The sequence below is a fragment of the Phragmites australis genome, chromosome 13 (assembly GCF_958298935.1).
Source record: "Phragmites australis chromosome 13, lpPhrAust1.1, whole genome shotgun sequence".
In the NCBI taxonomy this organism is placed as follows: Eukaryota; Viridiplantae; Streptophyta; class Magnoliopsida; order Poales; family Poaceae; genus Phragmites; species Phragmites australis.
Window position 1 is genome coordinate 22,424,688 of NC_084933.1, and position 24,639 is coordinate 22,449,326.

A 24,639-nucleotide genomic window follows, 5' to 3' on the forward strand; every position below is an offset into this window, starting at 1 on the left:
GAATAGATCATCTAGTTATTACTTATTTTTTAATGGACGAATAAATATGATGTAATAATAGTAAGAATAAAGAATGTTGCACCTTATTTATGAATGAATAATTTCTATTATGTTTGTATTTAGCATTCATGGCTATATTGTTTCACTACTTATAAATTCATTTTAAACATATTATTATTTATTAGTACATTTTCTTTTGAAGTGAATGAATGAGTTGTTGGCTCAAGAGCCTATATATGAAAAAGATATATGTCTTACCAGTGGAACAACACATACCATATTAAAGAGCAAAGTGTACTTTTTCTTATCTTATGACATAAGATGCAACTATTTATATTATATCTAGAAGTGCTAAATTAATATAAGGCTCTGAAAGAGCCATAATTATATTACCTTGTAGGACAAAAGTAAACATACATGAAGCACTATATTTTCCCAAGACTCAAAGAAATCTGTTGAGCTTTAAACATATCTGACAAAATAGATATCATATTGAGACAATGTGTGAGGATAATTGGAGTACCTCAAAATTACAAAGATCTCATTGGGGAAAAAGTATGTGTTGAAAAATTACCAGTATTGCCATCTAATTTATACTACAAAAATCTCAACAAGAGTGAATCATATATGGTGGTAGAACAAAAGTTCACCAATCATGACAACTTTATTCTTTGGTATGACTGGTTAGGCTATCCCAGATCAGTAATAATGCGAAAAATTATTATTAATTCATGTGGGCATATGTTGAAGAACCAGAGAATTCTTCAATCTAATGACTTCTCATGTGTCGCATGCTCTCAAGGAAAACTAATTGTGCGTCCATCACTGGCTAAAGTTGTACATAAATCTCTTGCTTTTCAAAAGCGCATACAAGGAGATATATGTGGACTCATTCATCCACCAAGTGGACCATTTAGATACTTCATGGTCTAAATTGATGCATCAACTAGATAGTCATATGTCTCCTTGTTATCAACCCGCAACCTGGCATTTGCGCGGCTGTTAGCTCAAATAATCAAGCGACGTGCATAATTTCGAGACAAACATATCAAAGCTATACGATTGGATAATGCCACTAAATTTAAATCAAAAAATTTCAACGATTACTGCATGTCGATTGGAACAAGTGTTGAATATTGTGTAGCATATGTCCATACACAAAATGGTCATGCAAAATCACTTATCAAATAGCTCCAATTAATAGCAAGATCATTACTTATGAAGTCAAAACTCCCAACCATGCTTGGGGTCATGCTAATCATTAATTCGTATCAAGCCAACAAGTTATCATCATTACTCCTCGTTACAATTGGTTTATGACAAAGAGCCAGATATTTCTCATCTAAGAACTTTTAGATATACGGTATATGTTTCAATTACTTCACTAAAACGCACGAAGATTGGGAATATATGTTATGTGTAAGTCCCTATCTATAATAAAGTATCATGAACCATCAATGAGAGATATATTTAACGCAAGATTTGCCCATTGTTATTTGATAAATCAAATTTCCTAACAACAGGGGGACAACAAGCAGCTGAATAAAGAAATAAGTTGAAATGAATTATCACGTCCATCCTTGCTCTACATTATATTCCGATATTTTATATATATACTTAGTATATAAATATATAAATATTATATTATATAGGGAAATAATAAATTATTTTTATATTTTTTTTCTAACCTATGATATTTAATTTATCTTGTATTACTTACACTTATATGCATCAATAAATTACTTATTTATACTACGGACATATAGTTAATACATAAAAATAATCAACTATGATTCAATTTTACATCTCTATTAGAGATCCGATCTCCGCAAAATTCTCTACGAGAATTGGGATGGGAGAAAAATTTATTCTGATAGCTAAATAGGGATAGAGATAGAAAAGTATTTTCCGATGAGGATTGACCCGTTACCATCTCTAGAGTTGCATGACATTCCACTACCAAGCAATGCAAATCGCAAAACTTTGGCAGTGGTATTGCACACATCTGGAAACAGAAAAATAAAAAATAAAATAAAAGATGTATTATTAGCTACACACATCTGGTGTCTGGACACATTCAAATCCTGGGTCTAAATTATGAAACTTGGGATCTGTTTAATGTCTTCACTTCGTCTCCTTGGTGTCTTCGGTCCTCTGTTCAGCAGATGGGCAGGGGCTCACCGTTCCACTCCTTGAGGCACTCGAGCACGGCGTCGATGTGCTTGCCCAGGTTCATGGCGACGAACACCTTGTTCACCTCCTCGCCGGGCGACCTCGTCTTCTCCCCGGTCAAGTACTCCGTGCTGAGCTCCTCGCGCACGAACCTGTAGAGCGGGTACGACCGGCACTCGGTGATCCTGCTGGGGATCGCGGCGGTGCCGTTCTCCACGGCCGCCCGGGCAGCGTCCACCTCCCTAGGCAGCGCCGCGCGGAGCTCTTCCTCGAACGTGGCGACCTTGGCGAACACCGAGGTGTCCGGGTTGTGCTCGGCCTCGCCGTTGGCCAGGGCGTGCTCGATGAGCACCGAGCGCATCTTCTGCATCAGCGGGTAGTTGGCGCTGCAGGGGTCGTCCGCGTACGCGAACACCGCCTCGCGATCGATCGCCTTGAGCAGGTCCTTCTCGCAGAAGCGCGCGTTGTGGAGATTGCTGGTGGCGCTGGTGCTCAGGGTCTTCCTTGCCACCACCGTTACGCAGTTCTTGACTGCAATCTTCAGGTTCTCCTCGAGGTGGCGCAGGTCGATGGCCTGGCACAGCGCGATCAGAAACGTCGAGGACATGAGCTTCAGTATGTCGACGGCCTCGGCTGTCTTCCTGGACGAGACGAGGCCGAGAGAGTTGACATCCTGGTTGTGCTGCTCTGCGCTCTGGACATGGTTGGTCACAGGGTTGGCCAAGAACTGGAGCTCAGAACAGTACGAGGCCATGGCGATTTCTGCGCCCTTGAAGCCGTAGTCCAAGCTCGGGTTGCGCCCGCCGGACAGGTTGGAGGGCAGGCCGTTGTTGTACAAGTCGTTCACGAGCTCCGAGAACTGCGCGAACATGAGCTTGCCGATCGCTGCGATCGCAAGCCTGGTGTTGTCCATCGACACACCGATGGGCGTGCCCTGGAAGTTGCCGCCGTGGAGCGCCTTGCCACGGGAGACGTCAATGAGTGGGTTATCGTTGACGGAGTTGATCTCGCGCTCGATCGACTTGGTGGCGGCACGGATGACCTCGATTTGAGGGCCGAGCCACTGCGGCGACGTGCGGAGCGCGTACCTGTCCTGCTTCGGTTTCATCAACGGGTCGAGCTCACCGAGCTTCTTGGCAAGCATCGTGTAAGAGCTGCCGTCCAAGATGTGCTCCATGATGGCCGCGGCCTCTATCTGTCCTGGGTGGTGCTTCAGCTTGTGAGTCAGATGGTCAGTGTACTCGGGCTTGCCGTTCATGACCTCGCAGAAGACGGCGGACAGGACCTCCGCAAGGACAGCGAGAATGTTCGCCTCGAAGAGCACCATCGACGCGAGCCCCGAGCCCACCGCCGTGCCGTTCACCATGGCAAGGCCTTCCTTGGGCTGCAGCTCGAAGAAGCCGTGCTGGATACCGGCGATCTTGAATGCTTCCGCGGCGTCAACCTTCCTGCCGTCGGGAGCCACCGCCACAGAGTTTGGACGGCCGGTGACGAGCCCGGCGATATAGGAGAGCGGGACCAGGTCGCCGGACGCGGTGATCGTGCCCCTCAGCGGCAGGCACGGCGTCACGTTGGCGTTGAGCAGCGTTGCGATTGTCTCGAGGATCTCGAAGCGGATGCCGGAGTAACCCTGGAGCAGGGTGTTGATGCGGACGAGCATCGCGGCGCGCGTTGCCGCCGCCGGAAGCACGTGGCCGTCGTCGCCGTTGCCAAACGCGCCGGCGTTAAGGAAACTGAAAGAAAACACATGTTCGAAACGCATAAGGCCTCTAAATTTCTGGAACCGAACTTCCGTTGAACAACAGTTTATTTTTCTCCGTCGTGCGTACTTACCGAATGAGCTCTCTCTGGAGAGCGCCGCCCTCCTTGGTCCGCCGGTGGGAGGTGGCGCCGAAGCCAGTGGTGACACCGTAGCTGTCGGTGCCGTTCATCATGCTGTTCATGACCCAGTCGCTGCTGGCCTTAACGCGGCCGCGGGCGGACTCGTCGAGCTCCACCCTGGCCTCGCCCGCCGCGGCCACCGCCGCGACCTGAGCGACAGTCAGGCTGGCGCCCTCGATCTTCACCACAGGCGTGCGGTACTCCTCCACCATCCGCTTCACGGCTTCCAGATGGCTCCCGGTCTGATCCTCCGCTGCCTTCCCCCAGTTCAGAGGGTCGCCCCGCGGCGTCGCCAGGCAGACACCGTTGCCATTGACAGCGACGCGTCCGTTCCCACACTCCATCGTAACGCAAAAGAACCAGTGGACCACACGTAAGCTGGAGAGCAGAGTCGTAGAGACAGGTGGGCGTATTTCGAAGTGGTGATCGGCGTCTGGAGGAGACGTGGAGAAGAGCGAACTGCAGAGGAGGAAGCAGAGGCTCTTCTTGGAGAGTAATGGGGGCGGGGGGAGAGGTTTATATAGGCAGCGCAGCCTGCGCAGGGTGGGTGTGGGAGGGGGTTGGTGTGGACCTGGAAGGCGGGGTCGAGTTGACCGCTGGGATTGGTGCGCCCGAGTGGGAGGTAGGAGAGCGTACCGACCCGATGGTGGGCTATGCAGAGAGATGCGCAGTGGTGGCTCTGCGGCAGTTGCGCTTAGACCATCCCAGGGGATTTTTTTGGGATGAGCTCTCCGTAAAAAGATTTTTATTCTTCTTAGCCTTTTAACTATTTTTCTCTATAGTTTCTATCACGAAGAGATTTTTCAGACTATTCCTTCTAAGATGGGATTATCTTTCTTTTCTCTTCACAAATTCTTTAAAAAAAAAACATGTTGGAGATGACAGAAAATAAAGGGAATAAAAACGGGAAGGAGAATCAGGAAGGAAACGAAATGAAAGGAATATGATTGAAGATGGTCTTAGGAATGTCAGTGAAGATCTGATCCTCTATTGTCTGTGAGGAATTCTTCTATTAAGACTTGTTTGATTTTTTGGGATTTAATCTTCAATGAAAATTTATCTAGGGAGAGATCGAGTGAATCCCTCCTATGCCATCCGAACCTAAATCATTTGCTTCCTCCTAATCCCTTTCTTGAAGAATATGTTTGGTTTATCTAGGAAGGGATTTTGTAGTGGAACTGAAGGTGCATGGTTTGCTCTCCTCTGCTCTACAGCTCACCCTGGTTCCGTTTCAAATTAGCCTGCTCTGCTCTGTATCGGTTGGCCAAGCAAGGGGTTCAACTCTGATCATCCATACAGCCAAACAAGCTGTTAATGGGTCATACATGATATAGGATCATCCATACAGTTGTACAGGTCGTGTATCATGATCAGAACAGGACAACCATACAAGATCATCTTCTATGTTGTAGTTATGAACATGTTTGAGCCGGGAACGGTTCTGCGCCGGGCTGATCCGCGGGAATTGGGTCGTGACCCTGGCTGTGCCCAACCCAACCGAACAAGGCCTTAGGGAATAAAGATGGGACGTTTTCGTCCTCCGTGAACTAATATAGGAACAGGGATGGGAAGACGCTTATCGTCTCCGCTCCTTGCTATATCCCTGATATCATATATATACACGTTTTTCTTAGTATATAAATGTACAAATATTACATTACGTAGAATAAATAATAAATTAATTACTTTTATCCTATAATATTTAATCAATCTTGTATAATTATCCTCGTATGTATCGATAAATTACTTATTTATATTATATACATATTGTTAATATATAGAAATAATTAAATATAATTCAATTTTATATCCACGTTAGAGAACCGATCCCTGAAAATTTTTCCACATGGACTGAAATGAGAGAAATCTTACTCCCATAGCTAAATTGAGATGGGGATGAAAAAACATTCCGGATTGGTACTGGTGCCATCCCTAGCCGTTGTCGGACAAGCGGGGGGCGATAGAGGTGGGTGCACCCCGCGTGTGCGCCCGTGGCTGCAGCCTCAGTGAGGAGGGCCGTTGCTCCTCGTCTTCAGTTTCCATACCGTTTCCGGGACATTTCTTCTGGTCTTGTACGATGTTAGTAGTGTTCTTGCGTCTCCGAGAGGGTGTTCTTGCGGCCGTGGTTGGGTAAAGTGTTCTGCTTTTGCTGCCACGGTGCAACGAAGTTTATCCATCATCTCGTAGTTTCCCGCTCTGTAAATGGTGGCTGGCTGGCGTAAGCATGCGCATCATATCTCAGTTTCAGATTTGCTTTCGCCTAGGAGATTTGGATAAGTTTGGTTGGTTCCCTTTTCATTCCACTGATTATACTAGCTGAATAGTCCTCACAATTTGTATTCAAAATTTGAAACCAAACCCCAATGCTGTTTCCTTCACGAAAATGATGTGGAGATTCAGATCTCAAATGTAAAGCCACACCCAGCTGATGCTAACATTCGGTCTGGCACTCAGCTGATGCTAACATTCGGTCTGGCATTGCTAGTGCGATCCTCTCGTCTGAAGTTTTATTCTCAGTACACAGTTGTCCTGACGGCAGGAGGAAGTTCTGCTTAATTTTTTTAGATGCTTACGTTGCGGTGTTCTCACTCAAGTGAACAATACGCTAGAGACTGGACTAATCTGTAATGCAGACGAGATTACGGAGTAACTACAAGTCCACAAAGAGTCTGGGCACCGCGCCACGACTGTACTGAAGTGTAATTCTGAGCTGCGACTTCAGTGAATCCGAAATTGCAGCACAGCTTCGCGCGGTTCGTGTTTCAGTTTTTTCACAGAAGTCATCAAGGACAAGCAATCTTCAGGACGGTTAGCTCATTTTGACCAGGTAATCGTGCGACGCGTGCACTGGGCGCCGCGCGCACAAATTTTATGAACGTTTTGGGTTTACGACTCACGACCCGAGCCAAGCATATTCCTCCGTGCGGCCGTGAGGTCAGAAAAAGTTAAAATAGTTGATAAGTGATTAATATGATTTTCGATTGATTTGTTAAGTTTTGAATTGTTTGAGTTTAATTTGAGTATTTTGATTATGAACTAACTAAAGTTAGAGTTTTAAAAATATGTTTGTTTATTTAATAGTGTGCAGGACTGCAGGTAATAGATGTAAATTGATAGTCGACGGTGAGTGATCGGAACTAAACAAGTATTTAATGCTGGATCATCAAAGAGGCCGGACGGATTTAAGAGTGATCCTAGTTAAAAACATGAAGGTCAAGTAAAGCAGAGAGGATAAAGACGGTGTGTTAACAAAGTCGAGCGAAAAAGATACTGGTGCAAGTGACAAGACAACTCGAGGGATCTGGAGTGGGAGGGATTTGCCAGCGGTCAAGATCGTAAGACAGAGTACACATATTGACATCAGAGTATTTGCTTAAGACGTAAGTAAGTGACGAGTCACGCTTTGAAAAGCGTGTAAGAGTTTCGCAATTTAGCATTAAAATTATAGGAGGACTAGAGAAGTATGTAGTACCATCGTGAAACTTGCGTCGAGGTGAAGCTAAGTCGTGAAGGCGTCGTGGCCGTCCGATGAATGAAAAGAAAATAGACCAAAATATCATCGGTGGTGATATGAGTGTACTACAAGAGAGTAGTATTTTAGGAGAAAGCTACGAAACTTATGGATCAAGTTTCATAGACCTATAAATAGAGGAGTAGGACTATTGAAGAGAATGAATCAGCCACTTAAATCTATTATGCTACTCATTTGAGAGTCTAGTGCTAGAGTTTTAGATAAGAAGAAGGATGAGTATTTAACTTATGTATTATGTGAGAGTTTTGAGTAAAAAAAATATTTGTAATTCGTGTAAATAGGATTAACCTCTTTGAGTAATGAAATTTATTTTTTTATATGTTTAAATTTCTGTACTTCTAGTTTTTCTCTATTGGTTTCTTTTAAGTTTGAGAGTTTTTATATTTCGTTGTGATTTTCATTTTGATATTTAGGTTGAATTTTTTAATATTTTATGAAGTCATTCTTCTTGTTACTAGAGGCATAAAAATAATATACGAGTGTATACTTATGAGTAACTTTTTAATCTCTAGATTATTAATTTGGTGAATTTCTTCGATCGATGACTTTGGACAATTTCTTCGATCGATGACTTTATCTTTGATTTTTATATATTTTTTTTCTCAAGTTACAAACTTTGTGTGATGATGTGTTATGAATTGGTTTGTTGTGGAATATAGTGTTGGATTCTAGTTATGAAACCCACTTTTGATTAGATCTTTAAGTTCAGTTTTTGAATTCTTTAAGTTTCTGTTCTGTTCTAGACGGATCTTTCGAGTTGAACTTTATGTTTTTGTTGTGTTTCTGTGTTTTATGCTATGCTTTGTTTATGAAATACGTTAGATGATAAAATAGAAAAAAAATCATATTTTTTTTAAAATTATTAAAACACTTATTCAACCTCCTCTAATCATCCTATGACGTGTGGCCGTGGCGTGGCAGCGCATACATGCCCATCTCTCTCGTGTTCCACGGCGGTCGAGATCAGCCGGGTGCGTAGCGTCCGTTGGTGACTTCAGTCTTGGGTCGTGAGTCGTACCCCGACTGCAGCTTCACACGGACAAAGAGAAAACCAATAGGGACAGGGAACATCCACTCCTGGTCGGTCATGTGCATGCACACCACCATGCGTGACACGAGGGAAGTATTGCGAGAGAAACTACTTCGATTATGCCCAAGCAGTGTAGTGCAGAGGTTTACGTCGCTAGATTGACTGGACTCGACTTGAGTGGTTGTCAGCACTCACCAGAGATGCTCACGCATGTCTGGTCCAAAGTCAGTCAGTTGCTTACATACAGTAGTCGTATGCTCTTCGCTTAAGGCTCGGTTATTTGCGTGTTAATTGCATCGCAAATTCATGCGTTTTTGGTTCAGTCGTACTAGTACTACTAAATTACTAACAGTGTTTCGGCGGAAACGCTTATCGTCGTTCGGTCTGACTGTTTCCACGGGCCCAGGATGAAAACCGCAGGAATTCTCACACGTGGGCCCGCCCAAGTTCGTTTCCAGTCCCTGCAGCGTAGACATGTTCGTCTCCCTCTCCAAATTCGTTCGTCTCCCTACCGTTGCTAGCTAGCACAGCCACCCCGTTTCTGCTCACGTTGATTCTGATACTGTTTGATGCACAAACTGATAGAGATCGGTCAGTCTCTTCTAAAAAATCAAGTTGAAATGTTCTTTAATTTATATTTTTTTTAAAAAAAATAGATTAAATATTTGTTTTTTTATCAAGAGATGCATACAACTCACATTTGATTATTACAAAACTTCAGCAAATGAAGCCAACATCGGACGATGAGGAAACATGATGAATATATATAAAAAGCATAAAACTTGTAATCTCTATCATCTTTACCCATAACAACCCCTAAGCTCTTAAGATTAGAAGTAACAGTCATGTTGGAAAAAGGAAATGAACATGTATTATTTGTACCTTGTTCCAAGCAATTCTTTGACACCATACGCTTTGCCTTCATCACCATATCCTCGTCATTGTGTGCCAAAGACCTGGTGATTGTACGTCGATCAAGCCCAACTCCTCCAGCGATAGTACATAAATCTGTTGCGGCAACCTCCTGGTGAAATATGATGAGTAATTGGTTTATATATGATGAGTGATTGATAAGGTTGTCGATTTGGTTTATCAAGTTTTGGATTGCTTAAGTTTGGTTTCAGTATTTTGATTATGAACTAACTAGAATTGGAGTTGGAGAAATGTGTTTTCTTGTCTCATGGTGTGCAAGTGATGAGTGCAACTTAGTGGTTGATGGTGGGTGATCGGAGCTAACTATTTGCTTGGTGCCGGACGATCAAGGAAGCTGGATAGAGTCAATGGTGATCCTAGCTATACATGTAGATGTCAAGTAAAGTATGAAACGGGAGATGAAGACGGTGTGTTGATAAAGTCAAGCGAAAGGGATGCCTATGCAAGTGACAATATGACCCGAGGAATCAGGAGTGGGAGAGACTTGTTGGCGGTTAGGATTGCAAGACGGAGTACACGTATCGTTATCAGAGTACTTACTTAAGGTGTAAGCAAGTGGCGAATCACGCTTTGAAAAGCATGCAGAGGGTTTCACGGTTGAGTCTCAAAACCGTAGGAGAACTAGAGGAGTATGTGACACTATCGCGAAGCTTGCGTCGAGACAAAGCTAAGTCGTGAAGGCGCCGTGACCGTTCGATAGACAGAGTAAGAAATGGATTAAAATATCCTCAGTGGTAGGTAGTAGTGTACTAAAAGAAAAGAATATTTTAGTAATAAGCTAGAAAACTTAGGAATCAAATTTTCTAGACTTATAAATAGAAAGATAGGGCTACGAGAGAGTTAGAACCAACTACTTAAGCCCCTTGTGCCACCTATTTGAGAGGCTAGTGCTAAGTTTTTAGAGGAGAGGAATGATGAGTGCTTAACCTATGTAATATGTGTGAGTTTTGAGAGGAAAATTATTGTAATTTGTTTAAAATAAGATTGACCTCTTTTAGTAATAAAGTTTATATTTTTGCATATGCTTGAATTTCCCTCCTTCTAATTTCTCTCTGTTGGCTTCTTTGTTTCTGTTTTGCAAGTTTTCAATCTCGGTTGCGATTTTTGTTTTCGTGTTTGAGTTGAATTTTTCTATCTTGTTAGAATTAATCTTCTAGTTGCTAGAGGCCTAAAATTCACGTATAAAAGTAAACAAATGGATATTGAATTTCTTTTTCTCTAATCTATCAACTTGGAGGTTTTCTTCACCCGGTGATCATCTCCTTAAGTTTTTGGTGTTTCTTTTAAAGATCTAATTTTTGTGTGGGGTTGAGTCATGTATTAGTTTGTTGTGGAATCTAGGGTTCGATTCTAACCATGAGATCCACCTTTTTGTTGAATTTTCAAATTTAATTTTTGAATCGGAACTTCTAAGTTGAACCTGAATTTTTGATACCTTACTCTTTATGATGATTTCTTTTTAAGATGTGTTGGATAAATAAGGAGTCTATTTATTACGCAAAAAAATTGTAAGACTCTATCCACCACCCTCAGCCACCTAAATCTTCGATTATCAGTGCAGAAAACGGAAACCATACTATCTGGTCCAAATATGTACTTCACCTTCAGAATCTTGCGCGAACATACATGAGCCACAGAATTCTTCCGTTGCGTAATTTAAAGCATAAATTGAGACATGACGTTAGTTTCTCGATGCCTCCATGTAATGGGCCTTGCACTTGATTCATGAGTCACGCCGTGCACCATTCACGAATGCAGTTTCACATCGTTATCGATCGACATTGTTGCCCTTGCCCATGCGTACAGGGGTCCCAACCCCATCGCCCCAGCAGTGCGGTCGCGATTACGGGCAGGCAAGCAGGGGCGGCGAGCGCGCGGTAGGTAGCAGCGTGCGGCGTCGATCGTGGGGTGGGTGGGTTGGCTGGGTCGGCACGCCGTGGAACCACAAGTCCCACCAAACACTCATGCGCGCGAGAAGAAGGGTTGGCGTTCGGGATGCCACTCGCTCGCGGGTGCGGTGCCTGTAGGGCGGTACGGTAGGTAGGTGCGGCCTGCGGTTGGCCGCGAGCTGCGACGCTTGCTCGCGCCACGGTCCACTTGTTCGCCCTGTACGCCACACAACGCGTTGGATCGGTTGGTGCGTGCGTTCGAGCTGCTTCGTTAAGTTCTCGGCTTGTTGAATGTATTGATTACCGATGTCGCGCATCGAAGGAAAGATGACCAGTGGCTGGTGGGGAATCGTATTGGTTTCTTGATCGGGGGCGAACTATACATGGCTATGGCTATGAACTCTCATCGGTTATTCTGGTCGGTGGAATTTGTAGCGCTCGAGCTGGAACTGGAAGAAAGCAAGAACCCCGAAGGAGCCGAAGCTGAAGCACCTTACTTTACAGACCCCGGCCCGTAAGAAATTTATATTTTTCAGGTGTTTCCTAGGTAACGAAGAGCGGACGCCTTCTTCTGACGGAATTTCTGCAAACGCGACAAGAATTTGAAGTGGGCTACTGGCTAGCAGTGGACCACTCACTCGTCATTAGATGCAGTACTAGAAATATGGCGCGGCCCTCTGCATCAGTATACGAGAATAGATTGATATGTTAGGCTAATGTACATATTTCTCTTGTTGCAATTTAGCTCATTGATCCACATAATAAGAGTAGTAGGATTTCCTTCGTAACTTTGCATATTCTACATGTGGAAGAGATATCTTCCACATGTATGCTAGGGCTACTCACCAGCAGACAAATCTATCGATGTCCGGACGGATCGCACTCCCGGAAGTGGCACTTGCTACGGAGCTGGCGACTGCGCCATGCTCCTTGGTATCGCTGGTGCGTGGCGAGGCCGCGGACTCCCGGAACCGGCACTTGCTACGGAGGTTGGTGATGGCTGTGGGGGTGGGGGACCGGGGACAAGGCGGTGCGGCCTGGCGCTGGCGGAGCGGAGGCGTGTCCGGCTGGCCGCGTGGGTGTTTTGGACTAGGGAAGAGACGCCACGGAACGGAAGGCGTGCAGTGCAGGTGGGTGGAGGTGCGAAGTAGACTTGGGCCAAAAGCAGAGCAGAAGTCGAACGGAAACAAGCCCTTCGAGTCCCACATTACAGTCCAAGCTCCTCGGCCGGCCCAGGTTAGGTTCTGATTCCATGTCGGCCTATGTAATTAAGCGCGAACTGGGCCATCGTGATTTTCTGTTTTTAAATTTTGCAATTATATACTCCCATCGCTACACAAACGAGCGACATGTTAAAAAATGCAGCGTTCCAATACCTCAAAATTTAAAACACTATTAAACTGATCATAATTTTTTAAAAAAATTATAGTGTAGAGGATGCTATAATCTAGCGCTTAAAAAATATTTCAATGCAAACAATTACTTGTACAATCAAAAAGACAGACAAATTTTAGGATCCTTAAAATTTTTCTTTATTGTTTCTCATTTTACAAGTCAATTTTTTGAAATTTTTTGAGAGCTAGAGATGACCACATCCTCTATACTATTTTTTTAAAAGAATTTTTCATAACTATTTCAATGGTGTTTTGAATTTTGAGGGTATTAGAATTTTGTCTTTTTAAAAAAATTTTAAAACGGATGCATATATCTATAATTTTCGGATTTTGAAAATATAAAAATAAAAAGGTCGCGGGAACCAATCCTATCCTTATCGATCTCTTACAGGCAGCCGTAACCCGTATGAAACTGGCTCACTGACATGCGGGGAAAGACACTTGTGGGGCCCATGTGTCGGTTGCGACCCAGTCCAGAAGAGTTTGGAACTTTGGATCGCGAACAACAATGCGATCCGAAACCGGAAGTTGGAAAGCGTAATCTAAAATATAAAGCTAAGTATCTCATCTAACGCCTCCACATCGAGTCTAATGCCTCCCTATGTGTTTCCCCTGATCTACTGCTGTCTTCTTCCCTTTTCGTGTACCGAAATAATCGGTCCTATTCACAAATAGAAATAATGATACTGTTCGTACATAGAAATAATCGATCATATTAATCACCAATTATTTGTCTTCTATACTTAGATATCTACTTCCATCTATTATTCCGCCTTCTTCCTTCCAACTGTTATTTCACATCCTCCATTTTTAATCATACACGGTTGTATGTGAAGGTGTCTATTGCCACAGCCCCTCCCGGCCCGAAGCTCACCGTGTTGCACGGCCATGCCCCATCGACCATGACGCCGAGCATCGCTCCTCTCGGACTCCGCCACTGTCGCCATCTCATAAAGCTGTTCCCGCCCAAATCTTTGTCTACTTTACCTCGAATCCATCTCTAACTGGTGCACAACGCCCCCGATCTCCATGCCCCTGCCACCACCGCATACCCCGCCAACGAAGGGGATGACATGGAGGTATTGTCTTGCTCCTTCCCGTCGAGCACCTTCTCCTCTGAGGTAGTGTTTCCATCTCTACATTCCTTCCATGTTCAATCTATAAGGCATATCTGGTTTTGCATTTGTGATTCTTGGGTAGTAACAACCTAAACTTATTTCTAGCGGTACATATTTATCTTTTGTAGCAAATCAATATTTGAAATATCTTTACTTAGACTTTTCCATTACGATAGTTTTGTCTTTTTTTATATTTTCTTTTAGTATTTTGCAATTCCACTTAGAAAAATGTTTACCTTTCTTTTATGTTAATTTGCAGTTTTTCTATAACTCCAATATATATGTCCTCCTAGTTTGCTCTGTTCAACCGCCGTCTTGGTTGAAGTAGAGATTACTTAGGTACTACTATTTTTCTTCCTAATTGTATTCACGATATATATTCTTTAATTCTAAAACATACAATTTTTATGTTCAAGAAGAGATTGCCATTCCTTTTCTGTTCTTGGTTGCTTCAGAAACTAATTGCTCATAAGTCAATATAATAAAAAAATGTACTTTCTTAATTAGTTGTTCCTTTTGGTCGTGTCTTTCACATTAGTTTGTATTTGATAACTCTACTAGGTTTAGTCTTTTTTATGGGACAAATCTTATTTTTATTGTACAATTTTTTCATGTTCGTTAATATAATCTGTCCGTAAATTGCTTGTATTACCATGTACAAAGCATGGTCTTTGAACTTGTATATCTGTTTTAAATTTTGCATTTTATTCCTTGAAACGCACCAAATTTTGCAAGAGAAATTTCTGCAATGATCGTATGAAGTTTTCCATATTCCAAACTATGACTACCTTAGCATAAAATTGTTTATGTAGGACTCAAAGATTGAAATCTTAGTAAATCCCAATAAGCAAAATTATTGAATGGGGAAAAGAGGAGATCTTCGTGACTTCTTTTTACCTAAGTATGGTGCTTTGAAGACCTCTTTTTATAATCATATATGGTTTTCAACCATGAAAAACCTCTTTCTGATTCTATAAAAAGTATCTGATAGAGGAAATCAGGAATACACATTTTGTTGTTTCAGACTTGAAAGAAAAAGATCTGATTCATTAGTTAATATATTTCAAAAAAGAACATGTTCCTGAAATCATTCCTCCTTCCATTATGCTCTACGTCAGGAACATCTGATTCACACACTATCACCTTCAAGGATGAAAGGTCATGCAAAGAAGCCTCAAACACAGAGGATAACAACAGAGGATAAACACTTTCTTTGCATAAAATTCAGCATGGCAAATACTGCCAATGGAATATGCAATCACATAGATTTACCTAGCAACCTCAACATATTTTTTATTACTTTACTTACATTTTTATGACTGGTCTCTTTTCATGTAAATAAATCATCTAAACAAATCATTGAACTAAATATGATGGTAAAATCAGGGTACGATTGATATATAGGCATGCCAATATTCACAAACGGTCAAAATCTAGCATTATCACATATCAAAAAATTATTGCACTACATTACCGCCTTATCACTTTCCTTCCAAATTAATTAAATAAATCACTCAAAAAATATCCAGCACAACTCAGGACATGGTTGATATATAGTATAGACGAGCCAAATTGCTCAAAATTTTAAACTTTTTGGTCGAAGTCTTGGTGGGAAAAATCAATTGATTCGTCAACACACACACACACACTGATTTAGCTTTAATCTTAGTGCTCAAAAATATCTAAATTAAGTCTAGAAAGTGACACAAGCTCACATCATGAACACCGAGTCAAATCCTTCTTTGTGACATCGGATGTTCCAAAGTTTATATTGGATCTTTTGATGTCATCTAATGTTTCAAAATTTCACAACATAGGGTTCTCATTTTTTTTTTAATATCAGACGTGTTGAAGTTTCATCAAGTGTTCCGATGTGAGTCGGAATGTCCGACTTTCTCAACCTTAGAGTTCTCAGATTGGAATAAAATTCCAACATCGGATGTTCTGATAGTTGGATCGGATGTTTTGATCAGGTCAGAACATTCGGTTTTAGTGAACATAGACCTTTTGATCCCGATTTAATTCTCCAAAACCACATTGGATGTTTTGATGTGTTATTTATACCAAATTTGAGTTGGTTTTTGAAGTTCAAATCTATTATTTTGAACTGATCAGATGTTCCGATATGGAGTTTGAAACATCCGATGTAGATTGAAAGGATGTCCAACGGCTAGTTTTTAAGGGGTTTGTATATATACCCCTTCCCTTTTCATTCTACTCCTCCTACGCATTTTGAATCAGATAGCTCTCTAAAGTAAAAGGCCCTCTCCTCACCCAGGAAAGTGTTCCACCTTTGAGAGAGATTTGAAAAAAAGAGAGTTTGAGTGCTAGAAAGTAAAAGTTGATCTTTGAGCACTAAGTGTCATCTTCAAGCTTTTGAGTTTGCATTCTTTTCTGTTAGAATTTAAGGCCTCCTAGACGGTTAGGAGTTGCTCACGAGCCACCAACACGTTTGTGATGCATCGTAAAAAAGTTTATGAAGGCTGAATTTCGCCTCTGTAAGGGAAAAAATACCACAAGGAAGCAGAGGAGTACTTTATGCAACCTCAGGAGGAAAAAGGTTGAAAGAGATCTAACTCAAGTGTGACCAAACCTCTCAACTGAGACGTAGGATCCCTTCAAGTATCTGAACTTTGGGAACAACATCTTGGTCTCTCTGTTCTTCGATTATTTCACATAATTGCTTTACTTTATTGCAAGTTCATAAATTGCTTTGTGATAATCCTAGTGTTTATATCTCATATAGCATTGCATCTTGTTACTAGCTTTAAAGTAGATTTAAATTTCATATTTAATTTTATTAAAATGAAATTTCAGTTTGTTTAGGGTATTTTTAGAAAAAGACGTATCACCCCCTCTAGACCGCAATCTCGATACTTCAATACACCCATGTTGTCATAGTCAGGAGGAACACACTCCAATCATCATCAAAAATAGTCACAAACAAGGAGGCTCCCCATCGGAGCTCTAATATATATTTGAATTTTGGTCAATTTCTATACTTCGCATGTATCCTTTTTTCATAGACAAATTATGTCATTGTAACATATCATATGCATCTTTATAGAATATTTTCATTCTCAATACTTTTTTTATTACACGAGGTAAGTCAGTTGAATTTGATTGTATACAAGTTAGTGCGATAATTTATATGCACTCTATTCAACCATTTCTTACTGAGTAGTGTAACCCATAGTGCCCATCGTCACCCGTAAAGGCCAGTGGACCGGTCACACGCATGGTTATAAAGGAATATGGGCCGGCATAAAAAATTCTCACCCGTGTTCAGATCATGCACCATTCCCTCCCTAATATTGTACCACCTCGCGTAGTTACTTTAGCAGGCGCCAACTTATATAGAAAATGCTTCTCCACCTCATTAAAATCTTCCGGTTCAGATCAAAGTATGTTCTACTTAAAATGTTGTCAGGCAAAAGGGGGTGTGTTTCGACCCTTGCTCTTTTCCCTAATTTTTTTTCATTCTTATATATTTACAATGACACCTTTGCAAAATAATAAACCCTGCTGCCACGCTGATTGTATTTTGGTCTCCATTTGCCTTCGTATTTGGAAAAAAAAATGGTGGAAGCTAAAAAAAAAGTAATATCGAGCGATTTTATTCTCTTTCCGTATATTTTTCTCTTTCCAAACACACTAGGTCACTGAAGGTGCAACCTTTCTTTCAATCTCCACGAACTCTATATCACGTACAAATATATTTTCTCTCTTTTGTTTCCATTTCATTTTACCTATACACGCAACTGTAACTTGTACGGGTGATGTGAAAGAAGCTCATGTTCTAACTGTTCGCAAGCAACGAGGACGCTCTGAGGTCCTAAACAACATAACCTTCACAGTTAGATGGGGGCAATCTCTCTATGTCCGTTCCTCTATCGGTTGAGCTTGATTCTCTGTTTTTTAGCCCATAACCAATATTCTCTCTCTTTTTACATTATTTTGGTAGCTGTTTTGCCAAATTTATTTTTCCTTGCTTCAATTAAATTTGTTCATTTAATATTTTCATCACAGCTCTCAGAACTTAGATTTGTGATCAATCTGTAGCTACATACTATTTGCACTAGACATGGATAATAGAACTATATTTGTACTAGACATGCGTCTTGTGTCAGCATGGTTCAAAGTTCCATTTTATATAAACTAAAGTCCAAGAATGAAAAATTTGTCAAGAACTTTCCGCTTACCATGGAAGTAGCTAATCCTGGTACAAATCATGATATTTTGATATGGCCTCTTAAGCTACCTCATAGTGTTCCTCGGTTTCACAATTGGTAACTTGTTTTTAATCTCAATATAACTGATTCGTTTGTGAAGAACAAACGTAACAATTAATTGTTATGTACAAACGCTTGTGGTTTCTTTGTTATCGAGTTCATAAGCGTATGGGATGGAGAAAGACTAGAACCAACAATTCATAGAGTCGAGTTCCTACGTGTATGGATTGGAGAAAGACTAGAATCATCAATTTATAGAGTAAGGTCCTATTTATTTTTGCTGTAGATTGTCACAATCTAGATTCTGTAGAAAAACTCACTCCCACCATATTATGGATTGTGGGATTTTGTAGTACAACTTGACTTGTGGATTGTGAGAATCAATTTTTAGATTGGGACTATTTGTTTTTGCTTTTGCTTTTAGGGTTAGAATCCATAATCAGAATAAAAAATAATCAAGGCCTAAGTCTTATCCATCGCATAACGGTGTACAATTCGTACTGATCAGTGCCTAATTACTATTCTTATTATTGACATGCAATGCACATGTATGATGGTTATCAACTAATAAAGCAGTTTTTGGTAGACCCACCAAAGTATATTGGGAACGAATATGAAGATGATATCCCCTCCCATGCACTTTAAATTGTTAAGTGCATTAGGCATTAGATATTTCGAAAGATAAATTAGTTATGATAATATATTTACACATAATTATCTATCTAACCATATATTACTTGCTATATCGTTCATTTTTATTCTTGATGCACTAAAAATCATATCAAAAATCATAGATAACAGAAGTTACACGTGCGTGTCGCACGTGCATGGTTACTAGTTATAGACTATAAGGGTCTTATTATTTGTCCGTATGAGAGCAACTTGTCCCATTGGATACGTACAATCTCAGGAAAAAGAGTTTTTGGTTATCTACATGCATTGTTCCAGTCTGACTTAGCGGATACAAATATACACTCGTAGCTTGGCCTGGGAATAAAGCTCTATTCGAGCTTCCCTCCGCAGTCTGGCCCAACGGATGTAATTAAACTCATGTATCCGCTCATGCAAACAGACTATTTATTAGTGTCACAAAATCATCTTCATACCTAAATAGAGTGGAGCCAGTTTGGCCTGACAGATATAAATGTACACCCGTAGTCTGACTCGAAGTGAAACTCTATTCAAGCTTCCCTCCGTAGTCTAACTCAACGGATACAAACTCATGCATGCGCTCATGCAAATAGACCTACTTATCAGTGTCATAAATCATCTTCATACGAACGATCAATCAAAGTATCAACTCTTGGAACCACTTATACAGCTTCAGATTCAATCAACAAAATAGAAATTTAACTCAGCATATCCAGACAAATACAATCAAACAAACATTCTCTCTATTTACCCTATTTTCCCTCTAACTACGTATACAATACATACTAGTAAATACTAATACGGACAACTAATCATGCATGGTTCCGTGTGAAAAATCTCCATCTGCTGCACTAGAAAAAAAATCCTCGATCTGAGCCGCACAAGATGATCGAACGGGGCGCAGCGAATCTAGGCCGTGTACCACCGATGCGTGGGGTCCGCGTCGGCAGGAAACCATCCGTCGGTGATCAACTTCTTCCCTTTGCTTGGTGCCCTTCCTTGTTAATCTGGTCAAATCAGGTGTGCTCGAATGATGACATGGCTGCAATTTTCAGGAGTGTGATCACTGCAAAGGATTAGACTTTGATACGGCTTGTTGGTACTGTTTAAGGTGTATTAGTGTCAGTTGGATTATCCTCTGATACGCAAAGGTAAGACTTTGACATAGGATTAGCTTGCATAGCTGTGTTGTTTGGTGAAGTCTGGTCACTGGTATGTAAACTGCTCATGAAAGAGAACAACTTGATTCGAAACCGGCTGAGCTGAACCGCCATGTTAGGGAATTCAGAATTGCAAGAGATCTGAAAGACTGAAGCCAGAAATTTTGCAGTCAGCGGTTATGGCGACAGGAAGAATTCGTTTGAAGTTTCTGAATAGTATGACACTGTGACCAGAGCGATTCAGTACCACAATACAATTCATCCATCAACTTCGTCGACGGCCAAAGAAAATTTATGTCAAAGCAATCCAGTAGTTTGAAGTTTGAACAACATGGACGAGAAAATTGGAGCCGTGAACTCAAAGAGAATTCTAACCCACAAGCTTCAGTATTGACGTTGAAAATCAAGCGAGAACAAGAACAATAGTACAGTGCAGCGATACAAGCAAGGAAAGAACCGCACAGCCGCATGGACCAACTGGAGAACTAAACCATAAATCAAGACGACCCTGCTACTTGGGTGGCAGCGTTGGCGGCGGCGCGAACTGCTGCGGCGCGGCCGCCTCCGCACGGCCGCGGTTCCGGCCGAATATGTAGCACCCCAGCGCCAGGATGATCACCAGGATAATCGCCGGGATCGATATCACAACGTCAAACATGACCGAACCTGCCTCCTTCCCTCCTCTTCTCTGCAAGATCCGCGAGCTAGCGATGCCGCGAACTCAAGCACGCACTCGGCGTGCTGTGCTAGAAGCCTAGAAGAAACGTTAAGCACCGAACGAACCTGGAGACGCACGGGTGGGCAGTGCGACTTCTAGGGGCAAACCAGAATGCGGACCACTATTGCAAGCGATCAGCGATGTGACGAGAGGTGTCGGCAACTCAGGCCGCGGATTGCTTCAGCATCAGTGGCAGTAGTTGACGCTTCGGAACGAGCTGACGTACAAGCCCGGACTATGGATTGTTTGACAGATCAGTGAGAACGCCGAGACAAAAGTTGTTAACCGTTCCTACGTCAGAGTTTCAGAGGCCAGACCTGGAAGGATCGCTGCTTCCATGCTAAGGATGCATCCATCAGGGTCAAGGACGTCGCAACTCGCAACAGCCTGCCCAGCTAGACGTCTAACCAGTACAGTACCGCTCGTCGTTTCGTGTACTGCGTCTGGAATATAAGATTTTTGGGGGATTTGGACAGTTACTTGGAAAACGACTGCATTCCAACTGAAGCCTGCTTGGTAGATTTCTGCATTTGATGGGTTACGGGCCTTCGACAAATACAGAAGATATCACAAATTAATGCTTAATCACATGACAAATGCACGTAGCACCAGGAGAGTTTCAGCACGAATTTCCGTCTGGGATTATGGAAAGCTTCAGGAGAAAGTTGTAAAAATACTGAATTCAACAAAATTGTGGTGTGTCCACGAAATACAGCGGTATAACAATCATGTACAACACAAAAGGTCAATCTTGCACACATCAGTTTTTTCATCTTCATTAACAGGAACACCAAAGGCATTTTAGCTTCCAGGGACGATACAGATAATGGCTACACAGTGATAATTTTCCCATTAGTTCTCTGGTTGTTCAGTTAACAACTAATTAAACAGATGGAATTACATGGACAAATAAGTTAAAAACCATAAACAGATCTCATTTGCTCATGGCTATGTACTGCCTTGCACAAGATAGTTTCCACCTTGAAAAAGAGTCTTCAGATTACTGCAAGGCAGAGAAAAACAACCAAATCGGCATTAGAGTCCAATGAACCAGGGAGGAGATTCGTTGTTCACCAAAGAAGAAAAAGAAAAGAAAACCAGAGAGGAGATATATAAGACCTGAGAAGCTAGTAATAAAACTATAGAAATATTTGCATGTAGTACTCCCTCCATTTCTTTTTATAGGGTGTACTAGGATTTGAGAAAGTTTAGTCTGAGGGATAAGAAGAATGTACCTTTGAAAGAACCCAAGGAGATACCGGAGAATGTACCAAAAAAGGCAAATCATCAATATATCTAATTATAGTCAAGTGATAACATGTTATAAATCTCTGCAGCGATTTATTGAGATTCATAAAGTTATAAATCTCTGTAGTGATTTATTGAGATTCATAAGTAATTCGGAGCACTAGGAGTGGTAAAAGGACAATAACAATGAAAAAATTAAAAAAAAATCAAACACTCTTCTATGCAGTCAGAAAACCTCCCTAACTTCCATGAAGACACCAGAGATATTCAAAAAACTTTGTGTGTTTATCAGTTAAAGCATTTGTTGGTAGTAACAAATGAAAAAAGAGCGGGTAAATTGGGAAAATAAATAAAAGGTTGTCTCTGAGAGAACATCAACTTTCTATTCTATCAGGACCCTGGATAAGCAACTAAAGATATTCGCAAAAAAAAATTTGCACTGTTTCTGGAGCAAGGGAGTGGGGATACTTTAAGTATCATTATCTAGTTTTTCAGGATTATCTGTGTATAATGGAGCTGAAGTTGCCAATGTATAGGATACGAACATTAGCGTGTAAATTACTTGGTATTCGAAGTTAAAAAATGACCAAGAACATAGAGAGTAACACTGTTGGTTGCAGGATACATAGAGAGTAACACTGTTAGTTGCAGGATAGCCAGGGTTGCATACAGTTCTATAAAGGTAGCTGGAAGAGTACAACATCATCTAGCAAGATTCATGGACACAAGAGGAATACTTTGCCTCTTACTGAAAAGGCAATGGTTGGAGTTATGGTCCTAGCTGTTTAGTGTTATGATATTTTTACATTCTTATTGTTTTTCCAGCATCTTTCAAAAAGAAAATGATCCTGTAATAATCCTAATGTCTAACCAAATGTTCAGACTTCCAAAAATAGAGACTTTAGTTACTTGAAGTCTGGATTACTGTAGAAGCGGGAAGTGGATAGGATAGGATGGAGCACCATTAATGATTGACAGACCAATGCAAGATCTGCCAGATAACTTTCTGAACTTCCAAACCAATGTGTAAATTGCTATACAGATAATATTCTCAGGATGTTTGGTGCTAGAAAACCAGAATCTTAATAGAGGAATGCATCAAAGGAGGCACAAGGATTCTGGTTGGCAACCAAGCAAAACCTAGGAGTATAAGTTGTGGTACAGGCTATCTAAAGATGTGAAATTGCCGCAGTAAAAGGAAGAATGACTGTTCCTTCAACACTGAAATAATGAAATGCTAGCGTAAATATCCTAAATTCCACAGATTCTAGAATCTGTCCACACGGATTTCGCAGATTTAGCAGGCAAAACCAGGAAAAGACGACTAGACTGTACCAGGTCCTAAATCTACAAACAAATCACAAATCAGGAAGGGAAGAAGAGAGGCAATCGGGAAGGATACTGAAGAGGTAGCGCTCCCACCAATCGAGCATGTAGAGGCCGATGGTGACATTGTAGAGGTGGATCTTGCGCCCGATCCAGTTCATCCTCCCCCCCAGGAGGCCCCGGCACCGCAGGTCTCACCTCGCTCAGATCCGAAAGAAGCGGCGGTCTGTCAGACGCGGAAGAAGGCGGTCTTTTTGTCTTCACACGGAACCGATGGAGTTCTGTGGATCTCGCCCAATCTTACCCGCTAGTTTGTGATTCAACGCTCCAGATCCTACTCCCTAGGATCCCTATTGACGCGGGAAGCGTTAGATCTAACGCGGACGGTTCAGATCAAGGTCCTCGAAGTGGGGTCGGAGCCCACCAGATGGACCAGATCAGGGTCGTAGCAGGTACAGTACAGACTCGGATGGTGAAATCGCTCAGAGTGCTGCACTGCAACCAGCTGCAACTCACGTGTAGAAACTTGTACTACTTAATTTTTACTGTAGCAACTTTAATTTTACATTTCCTCAACGAAAAATTTATGAATACTTAAAAGTATCTAATATTAATAAAGTATATTTAACAACGAATCTAATGATACGAAAGTTTAAGTTATTTATAAATTTTTAAAAAAAACGTAAGATCAAAATTGCTACAGTAAAATCAGGTGCCAAGTAAATAAAAATAGAGGTAGTACGGGTAGCGTGAAACCATAGTTGACTGTCAGGTGCCGGCAATGTCCCGTCGAAGAACGTTAGGTAGCAGAGATCACACCACACGAGTTCTCGCAAAACCTCTATATTTACTTGTCCAGCTTCGGTAGCTAGTTCGTCACTTCAGTTTGACGATCATGGACCCGCCACCGCTGGCCCCTTCCCCTCCCGCCGCTCCACCACCACTGCCGCCGCCGTCGGGTCCCGGGGTGCCACTGCTTCCACCAGCCCCCGAACCGCCTCTGGATGATCGTCTTCATCCATGGTATTGGTTCTGGCACTAGTGTCTGTCAGTGATGCCGATAGATAGGGAAGGAAAAAAAGACGAAGCAAAGCACATTTTGCATGCATGTGCTCATCTTGTCCTTACAGCTAACTCGGTTGCGCACGTGCTTTTCTTGCAGCTTGTGGTTCCTGGGCTGCTGTGGCCTCTTTTCGTGTTGCTGCCCGCCGATGTCTGAGCCCGCGCCGCCACCCTTGTAGCTGCAGGGCCACACGGCTCCTCTGTCCAGGTGGAGCAGCCTAAGTATCGATCGTCTCTTGTGTGTTTCACTGCTGTGTGCTTGTTCTAGCTGTGATTTTCTTTCGATAAGCTTT

At 41.9% G+C, this 24,639-nt stretch overlaps 2 protein-coding genes across 2 annotated transcripts; both read right to left on the reverse strand.

Moving 5' to 3' along the window:
* Positions 1 to 1,896: 1,896 nt before the first annotated feature.
* On the reverse strand, positions 1,897 to 4,529 carry LOC133888715 (phenylalanine ammonia-lyase-like). The gene is made up of 2 exons (XM_062329055.1): positions 4,006 to 4,529; positions 1,897 to 3,905 (listed from the first exon to the last, which is right to left on the reverse strand). The coding sequence occupies exons 1-2, from the start codon at positions 4,395 to 4,397 to the stop codon at positions 2,159 to 2,161; spliced, it is 2,139 nt and encodes a 712-aa protein (XP_062185039.1). The 5' UTR covers positions 4,398 to 4,529; the 3' UTR covers positions 1,897 to 2,158.
* Positions 4,530 to 21,441: 16,912 nt separating this feature from the next.
* On the reverse strand, positions 21,442 to 23,533 carry LOC133887641 (uncharacterized). Its single transcript, XM_062327590.1, has 3 exons — positions 23,361 to 23,533; positions 21,946 to 22,006; positions 21,442 to 21,713 (listed from the first exon to the last, which is right to left on the reverse strand). Exons 1-3 carry the CDS (start codon positions 23,443 to 23,445, stop codon positions 21,659 to 21,661), a joined length of 201 nt encoding a protein of 66 aa, XP_062183574.1. The 5' UTR covers positions 23,446 to 23,533; the 3' UTR covers positions 21,442 to 21,658.
* Between the last annotated feature and the right edge of the window lie 1,106 nt (positions 23,534 to 24,639).

Coding starts and splice junctions, on each gene's coding strand:
- LOC133888715 (XM_062329055.1), bottom strand. CDS start 4,397: ATGGAGTGTGGGAACGGACGCGTCGCTGTCAATGGCAACGGTGTCTGC. Junction 3,906..4,005: donor CTCCAGAGAGAGCTCATTCG/GTAAGTACGCAC, acceptor GTTTTCTTTCAG/TTTCCTTAACGCCGGCGCGT.
- LOC133887641 (XM_062327590.1), bottom strand. CDS start 23,445: ATGAACTGGATCGGGCGCAAGATCCACCTCTACAATGTCACCATCGGC. Junction 22,007..23,360: donor GTGGGAGCGCTACCTCTTCA/GTATCCTTCCCG, acceptor GACTATAATTAG/ATATATTGATGATTTGCCTT. Junction 21,714..21,945: donor CTCCTTGGGTTCTTTCAAAG/GTACATTCTTCT, acceptor TCTGCCTTGCAG/TAATCTGAAGACTCTTTTTC.